We start from the raw sequence: 9,996 nt of genomic DNA, 5'->3' as shown, positions 1-9,996 counted from the left end.
TGTCCTTGACTGAGAATTAATTGCATATCTTGGAAGAACTGAATGTTGTATGGTAAAGCACAATGCTGAAGCAAGGGGTGAATTCTATAACAAGTTCCAAAGCAGCAGAATTGCAGAAAACATAAAATTTTGAGTATAAAATCCCACAAGAGTTTCCTATAATGCTCTGTCAGTAAAACGATGTTTTTTTCTTAGGGTCTCTCAGAAACATTGCTCTTTCACTACTTTTTTAAGTCTAGAGAATTATTTATGTTATTGAACCTATGCATTACAAAAAGATATTTGTTATTGGTGGAAACAAGAGACTTGCTTTCAGTTGCATCTCGTCAGCTTTTAATCACGACCTGTGGCCATGGTAAAATTCAAATAACCTTTATTAAAAATGTACAAAATAGTGTATTGTTTCCAAAAAGGTTAAGAAACTGATTAAATGCCAGTCACAGGAAAAATAGCTCCAGTTTAATATTAAAGTATTGCATGTGCAGAAGTGAGCAGATAGGATTTATCTTTAAGTGACAACAACTGCGAGTTTGTTCCCACACAGGAAATCTTTAACAGGTGACAGCTAATTGAGAAAGGCAGAATGCAGTATGTATTTTATTCCCAGTTTCATCCCCTGTGGAGGAGCAAAACCAATCAAGTGGCATTATTTCTTCCTGAAGACACTTTCAGTAGTCTGCTTTGCTTTAATTCACTGCTATTCAATGTACTCGCTTTCTATTTATTCCAGTTTCACTGTGGCTTTAGGTACACAGTAAATCAGCCTCATTCATTGTACACAGTTAATTACAGATCTGTGACACAGGACTAGAGACTTGCCAGATGGCACCCAGCAACAAATTAGCAGGGAGAGTGGGAGGACAGGATTATGGCAAGGGAGTGAATGGTAGCAACCAGGTTGGGATGAACGTTTGCTTATCAGAAGTCTTAGCATTTGTTTCTGAGATTGACTAGAACAACAACAAAATACTTCCCGTTATATGGCAAAGTGAGGGATATCTTTGAACAAAATATTTTGCATTCTGCTTGAACTGTTCTTAGCAATAAATGACATCTCGTATCAAACATAAAAATATTTTACTTGACTATAAAAATAGGTTTTAGACTAAACTTTTCCTGTCCCAAATCAAAGAACTGGCAGATAATGTACTGAAAAAATTCAGTCACGTTTTGGTACTATACCCAATTTTAGCAGCTTTTCCCCCCTGTGGACGTGGCTGGTAATAGAAGTAACATGAATATCTGTTTGATCCAACCAAAAGATAGCAACTGATGCGGACAAGGGTAAAAGACTGCTTCTCAGTTCTAAATACATGAGCTCGAACCCACTTCTCTTCAACAGGAGGGAGCTCATGGCCTGACCTGTGGCATGCTTTAGGGTACAGTGCTGAGCTACCAGCACAAGGGAGTCACAGCCTCCCGCACCTCACTCTGCAGCACAGCTCTGGCCATGCTGGTTCACAGAGCCCAGGCAGCACATGGCCTGGGGCGAGTCAGAACTGCTGGAATCACAACCTGCACTGTGTTTTTTGTTTTTTGTTCTTTCCTGGGAACAAAGCTCTGTGCAATTAAGAACAGGATATACTTCAGTTCAGAGAAAACACTCTGAAGACTACGCCTTCACCTTTTTTTTCTTCTCTGCCAAGACAGGCAGTTACCACCAGCTCAGCATTCTCAGCCACATGCAGGTTGCCAGAGCTGCTTTTCTTTCTCCCAACATCTCTCACGTAAGCAGACCTACCAGTTGCTTTACATCCATGCTTCTGCTTACAGAAGCCTGTGACAGGAATAAGCCTGGCTAGCACCAGCAGCATCGATGGACTCTGTTCTATAGGGCAACCCCACTCACAGGTATGGCTGCTCCTGTGCACCAGTGCACCTAGCCACAGGGCTTCAGTCCTACAAATGCCCTGCATCCCCATAGGAGCTGACTACTCTGTTACAGCTCCCTTCCAATTTCTTCTCTTTTAACGCAGCAGTGTCGCACTTTGTCAGGAGGCCAGAAAACATGGACGGACCTACTGCACCCTCTTACAACACCCAATCCTGATGCAGGCTAGTTTGCTGTCACCTTCTAGGGGGCTGTTCTCTCTATTGCAAAAGCTTTTTCTGGAAGCCCTCAACAGAGAACACTTAGCACCGATAATAACGTGGCAATACCTACCTAAACCATGGAAGGTTACAAAATTAACTAGGTTCATAGATTACTGAGACGTATTCAGTAACAGTAGGCACCAGTGCAGAGGTTGATTATTAATAGCATGTCAGTCAGCACAGACCTTCCTTGCCCTTCCAGTCTTAAGTACCAAAAGCCATTTGCGCCTGAAGCCTGCCTGCACTGAGCAGGTCTCTATAGCTGATGCTGTGAATTCAACAATGCTGCCATATGAAAACCAGAAAACTCCTGTTCAAAAAGCATTCCAGCACAAAACAATGAAACCTGAAGCTTCCTGGAATTTCAAACAAGAAAGTACAATCCTATATGAAAAAAGGCCTATTTACACCAAGACACTTCAGAGGTTTCAATCCTGTATTATGACTATGTGAGGTCTGACCCCGTTTTTCAACACAGAAATAAGATACTCTTTAAGTTTAGTACATATATCTAACTTAAGAGCATGGTTTTCTTCCCTTCTTGGGTAAAAGTAGGTTGCTTAAAAGACAAGTTAGTTCCCTATGCTGCATAACTACAGAAAGATCACTTGTTTTTTTAACTGAAGTTCCCTCTCACTGAACTGCACAGAAAGCGGAGTGAAACCTCTTTCCTGCCTTACAACTCTGAACCTGCTATCTCAGCATCAAACTGCAAGAACCTGGCTACTATTAATACAAAGAAAGGCAGCACAAGATCTATTTTAGTTTAAAATACCTCAAAGGACAAATTCTGAAGACGTATGAAAAGCTACATCCCGTTTGAAAATCTGTCACAAGTTCTCCAGAACAAAACATTTGCTCAGTCCTCTCATCTTTAGCTCAGATATGCTACTCCTGGAAGGCAAGATACCACTCTGCTGAAATAAAACAGGTCATTGATACTGTGAGAGCAGAACATAAGCAACGCTTGCCTGTGAGTTAGTAAAAAGCAAAAAGTGCAGCTACATAAAGTTTTCATAGAAACAGGCAGAGAAGACTGGCTGGAAAAGACTGGGAATACAAACTTACAGAATGGAGCTAGAGAAATGGATGCACTGAAGTGAGAACATCCCAGAAAACATGGATAAGTGAGCAAATAGACTCCCCCTAGAGACATCTCAGAGAAATTCAAGTCTAGGTGCCAAATAGCTGGAACATTCCTACAGAACAGTGTGAATTGTTCTTTACCAAATCTAGTGATTCTACATAGCGGTCAAAAGCATGTGAAATTTGGCATAGCACATTCAAGAAATGAAACATGAGAAATTATCCACCTAAGATTCCCATAAACCTGTACGGCAGAGCCCCACAAATTCTCCATAATTACACCTCCAAAACTTTTGCTTGAAGAACACCTTTTTCTTATACCAACAGCTAAACAGCCACAGGAAAGGCAATAGACAAAACCAAGCTACAAGTGTAAAGGAAATAGCAAAATAGGTACTGAGTCAAAGGGCATGGTTAAACCGTTGTCTACTACTGATTGTAAAGCAAGTTTTTAATCAACTCCAATACATAACTGAAGATCCATTTTCAAATAAGGAAATCACAGAGCCTCTTACAAAAATAAGTATCTGTACGAAATGTCTTCCACAGCTGTTCTTTCTGAATTCCACCTTAAATATTACACTCGGATGAACAGTATTGAAAAATACAGTGTTTCTGTTACAGCATTTATACCCAATATGGGGTATTTTGTGCAAAACAAGTAACTCATAACGTGGCTAACAGCTCAGAAGTATTAGGTGTTATTTTCAGTTCAGGTCTGTCCCCGTTCAGTTACAGGAACAGTGCCCAGGCCATCACCCATGTCCAAGACAAACAGGATTCTTACACAATCTTTCACTAGTCTATAATGATGCGTACTTTAAAAAAAGCCTTGAATACACTGTGGTAAACTATAATTAAATACTGTGTTCCCCCTCAGAGAAGCGATAAGAATCTTGCTATGAAATAGAGAAGCTGATGGCATTCTTGGTAAAATATTTACCATAATCAGAATTCTAAGACCTAATAGAGAAGGTGTTAAAAAGGAAGTTACATTTAGCTTTTTTGGTGATGGACTTTAGAAACATTCACATTACAGTGAAAACACTTTTTTTAAATGAAAGCAACCATATTGTAATTTTAAACATAAATTCTGCTTTCTTTTCTAAGTTAGCTGGAGAGCATGAACCGGTTTTCACTAGTCAATACCTGCCAGCAATACTAAACTTCTTCCTTATCTACACAGACCCAAACAGTGAGAGTATCAAGGCTACAGTCCAGTTATCTCCCCAGTTTAACATCGTTTACTAACAACTAAAGGATGCAGTCTGTCTTGAGTGTGGTAGCATGAGGAAAACTAGCTTATCAGTGAACACGCTGATCTAAGCTTGTACTTGGATAAAGCAGAGAAGGCCTCCATGGGGGAAAAAGGGTTATTACAACAGCACAGGTAGACATTTACAAAAGATCTACTAGTGGGTCCAATCAGTAGATACAATTGCATTTAATAGCTACCCACTGCATGAACCATTACTTCCCATACAGCAAGTGCCAGAGGCTGCTGCAAAAGACTGCCATGATACTAGATTTCCACTCTACAAATTCAGTGACTGATGGAGAGTACCTGGGGAGGTACAGATAATTCAGCAAAATCAGAATGGAGTGGAAGAAGGGTCACACATTAGTCATCAGGAAGAAGCCTTCTTGCTGTTCACCTTTGTATTTTGACACAGCTGAACATCCCAAATCTTCTTGTGGCTAACACTCTTAGTAAAGTGTAAGTATTATTTAACTTTTATACAGTAGAAATACAGCTGCTTTAACATACACACACCTTGAGAGCAAGTCCTTGCAACATGAATTACAAAGCTAATACACACAGAGCACTGACTTTGCTGAAGGCAAGGAAGCCTCTGTTAAGAAAGACAACCTGTATGGGTTTTATTGTTTTTTGTTTGTTTGTTAAGTTTCTAAATAGAACTTTTAGAATAGAATACATATTTTAACGGAACAGAAAACACATGAATGCAACAATCAGAATCCTGTGACAGGCTCTCACACAACTTAGTTGTTAAAATCTGTTTCACAAACTCTGTCCTGTAATTACCACATTTAGCTGAAGCCATCAAATACAGAATGGAATTGCCTGAATACATCTTTTTGGTACAAGACAGCAGCCTGGCTGGATAACACATTACCAGCACTTTTCAGACACTGAATATACCCAGGAGTATAATTAAGACACAAGCAAGATCACACAAGTTTCTTTGTAAATATTCTTATGTTGGTTTTATAGCTTTTCTTGTTTCTTTGGGAAACTCATGCAATGTAAAAGGAATGAAGAATTCCAGAAGAGAGTTGACTTCATTCAGTTCCAGACTGTATTCTGCTGCTATTTTCTCTGCAGTCCATATCTGAGGATGAAGTTTATGATTATTAAGAAGCATCAGAGCCTCCACAATGGAAATTTTGCCTTTGGGAACTTTCTTAATATCTAGCTCTTCCAATTGACCTAGTTTTGTCAATCTCTTTTCCACATGTTTACGTGGAAGATGTTCACCACCTCCGTCTTTTACCTAATTGTGGGAAGAAAAACAAAAAGAGATTAACAGCAGTTCAGTTTACTATGCATACTGTAACAGTTGAGCTATTTCTCTAAATATGGCATTTCGCATTAGTTTTTCCCATTTTCACAGCAATAAAAAGGTAGCTTAGCCACCCTCAGTTCTTAATATCAAAGATATTACAGCCAGTTGTTGCACAGCCACTCCAAATAGAGGGCCAACTCCCTATCCACATGATGAAAAGCTACAATCCAGTACAGCTGAAGTGCTGTACAGACTCAGCAGCCCTTCATACAAGCCATTTGGTAGCCAAATGTAAATGCAGATGACCTAATATTTGATACTGATTCATGTCAGTGGGGAGGGGAAGGGGAAAAAAATCACACTGAAAACTGGTATCCTTCTCATGATATCGCTGGAAATCCTTTTCGTTCTCCTTTCATTTTCAGATTTCAGTTTTGCAACTAAAAGGTATCACCTCTTTTGCTCTGTCTCAAGAACAAGCTCTGTTGGACAAAGAGAAACTATTTAGTACCATCATGCGCAATTCAAATCTCAGGACCACTGCAGTACTCAGACACAGAAAGTCTCTTCTTTCAACTCCTTTTATATTTCCTTTTCTAAATCATTTCCAAACCTGCTCTACCTTCCCTATGTTGCATTTTATTAAGGTTTCACTAATGAATGATACTACAAAAAAGAAACAATGGAAACCTTCTTAAGAAAAACTACTTTTAAAGGAAAGTTTCCGCAGCTACTGTATAAACCCAAAGCTGAGAAAACTTATGTGGATGCTACAGCATCTGTAACTGCTTGTTTCTATATTACACAAAATGTCTGACAATGCCACCTACTTTTCCCTTAATTTCCTGCTAAAATTATACTCAGATAATGAACAGCTTTTCAAGCCTTAATACAATGACCTATCTCTAGGTATCTGTCACTACAGGACTGAAAGCTGATACTTCTTCATGTAACACAGACATACCAAATATGTATTCAGAGGAAAGAAGTGTTCAGAAAAACATGAGGACAAGAAAGAAGCTTTTAGAAAGAAGATTTTGCTCACACGCCTCACTGCTAACACATTAACCACGCTTTTCCTAAGAACTTTAGGCAGACACACCACAAGTGCAAGTCTTATGTGGCAGCTGTCCTGCAGAAGGCACTGAGATTTGTTCTACTTGTGGCTTTTCCCGAAACCTCTCCTGACAGGCTTACAAATGAAAGTGTTTAAAGATATTGCTGCAATGCTGGTTTTTGCTGATGTTGATGGTCTGATTTTTGGGTGGTGCTGTCTGGATTCAGGAGTTGGACTTGTTGATCCTCACGGGTCCCTTCCAATTTGGGGTATTCTATGATTCTATATTGCAATTAGACTTTCAGCTCTGCAAGACTAGAGTCCTAACTTCTATCATGAAAATTAATGATAGAGATTACTTGGAAGCTTCAGGGAAGAGAGTCTTTTAAGATACTTTAGTCTTAAATAGATGATACTGTGGATGTGGAAAATCAGAAATACTTAAGAATACTTGGAAATTTTATTCCTAGATGAGTATAAAACTTTTACTAGTGAAAGAAGGAGATAGAATAAAATGGTCCAATAATGCAACAGGTAAAAAGGTGGAAGAAGGTGGAAAAAAAAGGAGACTATGCCTCAGCCTGCCTGTTACTGGACGGGGTATGCCCTGCTTTTCAAGTCAAAGACTGCAGTGTTGGAGGTGAGTAACCTGATGGCCAAACAGTCCACAAGGCTATACAAGAATAAACAAACCTGGGCATTTCCTGAGCCACATAAAGAAAAAGCTCTGTAAGAGATGTCATTAGCATCAGAAATCTTCAGTTCCTTTGCTATCTACCATATCCATGCCTCAGCATCAGTCCCAACTTCTTTTCTTTTAAGAGCCATATGGGACATCTCTGGCAAACAGTATCTTTCAGAGGGGTTGGCCAACTGCCCTTCTGTATTTGAGGGAGCAGAAACTGGAACTTAAGTGAAGAACAAAAGATCACTGTGATGTTAAAATGGAGGACTGTAAGCATGTAGGCTGCATGATCATAATCTGTGCCACTGGTGTATAACTGAGCACTGAAAACATGATGTTTATCTACCAACAGCAAAGCTTCTAAGCACTAACAGAGCATTACTCTTCGAAAAGAAAAACGCCTTAGAGTTTGTGTTGGGTTTGAAAACAACAGAGCTGATGCACATATGCCTCCTACAGAGAGAGAGGCACTCACCTGTGCCGGGGGGTCTCTGGACTCCACATAAACATCTTTTAACAAGGCGAGGAGCCTATCGTCCTTCCTGTAAATTTCTTGCTGTATCTCAGGGTTGTCTGAAGGCAAAGAGGTAAAGAACAGAATAAAAAAAGAACAAAACAGAACAAAAAAAGAGCAGAGAGACGAATCACGAAACTTCCCTTTCTGTTAGCTGTGCCCAGCACAAACCCCCCAGCGTCACAGACCGTTACCCGCAGTACACCACGCACAAGCGGCACGGCCCTTAGCAACCGTCCTACCGACGGCCCCGCCCAACGCCGCCGGCCGCGCTCCCGGCGTGCCCCGCGCGCCGCCCTACTCAATGTCACCGGCCCCGCGCCGCCGCAGCCCACCGCGCGGCCCCGACCCCACGCCGCTCCCGCCCGTCCCCGCGCTGCGGCGCTCCTCCCGCGCAGCCTGTACCGCGGGCCCCGCTCTCCCGCGAGCGGCACCCCTCGCTGCAGCCGCCCCGGTGAAGCCGGCTCTCACCGGTCAGCGCGTCCAAGCGGCTGGTGGGGTGGCGCGGCGCGGGAGTGGGCTTCTCCTTGCTGATCTCGCGGCGGGCCCGGCTCTCCACGTTGAGTGTCCGGAACACGCGCGTCAACCTCCCGCCCATCGCCGCCGCCGCCGCCGCGTCCCACACTGCGCCTGCGCAGAGCGGCAGGACGCATGCGCAGAGCGCTGGAACGACGCCGGGGCGGAGTGAGCTGGCAGTGAGGGCGGCAGTTGATCCCGGGGTTGGCCTTTGGTCCTGGCTCAGACAACTAATAAACGCTCAAAGAGGTGTCTCGGTGTTTATTTCACAGCTCTTTGTGGCACCGCTTTCTCTGGCGGTGGCTAGGTGTCTCTGGGGCGCTTGGCCCTACCGCCACGTCGGCCAAGGGTAGCCCCGCGGTCCCAGGCTGGCGCTTGTTCGTCGTGTGGCTGCGGGGTCACCTTCTCCGGGGCCAAAGGTTTCGGCTGCGTGTGTGTGAATGACGACCAGGGCCGGCTGGTTCCTACTGGGGAGCGTCCTCCAGGTGGCAGGCTCGTCCCGGGTTTCCTGCACGCAGCCTCAGTGACATCAGCGCGCTTTCTGCAGCGTTTGGTGCGAGGTGCGGGGATTGCTGGTTGATAGGTGACTTCGTATCTGTTTTCTAATTGTTTTCACTTGATTTACAAGCAGGGCTATATTCGGTACGAATACAGGAAGCCCTAGTGGAATCCAGGGCGAAAATGTGGATTGGGTTATGGGAACGTTATCCACATCAAAAAGCTGTATTTCAGAATTCACAGGCTTAAAAGATCAGAGAATCATAGAATAGTTTGGGTTGGAAGTGACATTAAAGCCCATCTAATTCCAACCCCCTGCTATGGGCAGGGCTGCCCCCCCTCTCCCCCAGCTCAGGCTGCCCAGGGCCCGTCCAACCTGGCACTGAATGCCTCCATGGATGGGGCACCACGGCTTCTCTGGGCAGCTGTGCCAGTGCCTCACTGCCTTCTGAGTAAAGTTATTTTCCTAACATCTAACCTAAGTTTCCTCATTTAGTTCAAAGCTATTCTGCCTTTTCTGCCTAGCTATCAGACTATGTTAACATAAAGTCAGCCTCCCTCCTTGCTTATGAGCTCCTTTTAAGTACTAGAGGCCACGATGAGATCTCTCCAGAGCCTTCTCCAAGCTAAACAAACCCAACTCCCTGGGCCTTTCTCTATAGGAAAGGTTCTCCAGCCCTCTGTTCATCTTTGGCGCTCCTCTGGACCTGCTTCAACAGCTCTGGCAAATAATGGTAACCTTGAAGTATTTATGGATGCTGCTTCTCTTGATCTGTCCTTAATATGTATGAGACTATGTATCATGGTTAGGTAGTGGGAGGCTGCAGGGGTGGGCTCTGAGCAGAGCCAGCTCCAGCTGTTCCAAAGGGACCGCCGCTGCCAGAGCTGAGCCCTGAGTGACGCCGGGTGCGCTGTGCGAGAGCAGATGGAAGGAAGGGACGAACCGCTGTGCAACAGCAGCTGGGAGAGGGGAGTGAGAGATGGGAGAGAACGGCCCCGCGGGCACCGAGGTCGGCGC

The 9,996-nt window shown here is 43.5% G+C and overlaps 1 protein-coding gene across 1 annotated transcript; it reads right to left on the bottom strand.

Moving 5' to 3' along the window:
- Positions 1-356: 356 nt before the first annotated feature.
- NDUFAF4 (NADH:ubiquinone oxidoreductase complex assembly factor 4) lies at positions 357-8,585 on the bottom strand. Its single transcript, XM_003641013.6, has 3 exons — positions 8,436-8,585; positions 7,926-8,023; positions 357-5,696 (listed from the first exon to the last, which is right to left on the bottom strand). Exons 1-3 carry the CDS (start codon positions 8,560-8,562, stop codon positions 5,400-5,402), a joined length of 522 nt encoding a protein of 173 aa, XP_003641061.1. The 5' UTR covers positions 8,563-8,585; the 3' UTR covers positions 357-5,399.
- Positions 8,586-9,996: the final 1,411 nt, after the last annotated feature.

The sequence above is a fragment of the Gallus gallus genome, chromosome 3 (genome assembly GCF_016699485.2).
Source record: "Gallus gallus isolate bGalGal1 chromosome 3, bGalGal1.mat.broiler.GRCg7b, whole genome shotgun sequence".
NCBI classification, from domain to species: domain Eukaryota; kingdom Metazoa; phylum Chordata; class Aves; order Galliformes; family Phasianidae; genus Gallus; species Gallus gallus.
The sequence above is the reverse complement of the archived record's forward strand: the minus strand, read 5'-3'. Positions and strand labels throughout refer to the sequence as shown.

What these genes read in the sequence shown, in the direction of transcription:
- NDUFAF4 (XM_003641013.6), bottom strand. Translation starts at nt 8,562, where the DNA reads ATGGGCGGGAGGTTGACGCGCGTGTTCCGGACACTCAACGTGGAGAGC. An exon ending in CCGCTTGGACGCGCTGACCG is followed by an intron (nt 8,024 to 8,435) that starts GTGAGAGCCGGC and finishes CTTTGCCTTCAG; the next exon opens with ACAACCCTGAGATACAGCAA. An exon ending in CCAGAGACCCCCCGGCACAG is followed by an intron (nt 5,697 to 7,925) that starts GTGAGTGCCTCT and finishes TCCCACAATTAG; the next exon opens with GTAAAAGACGGAGGTGGTGA.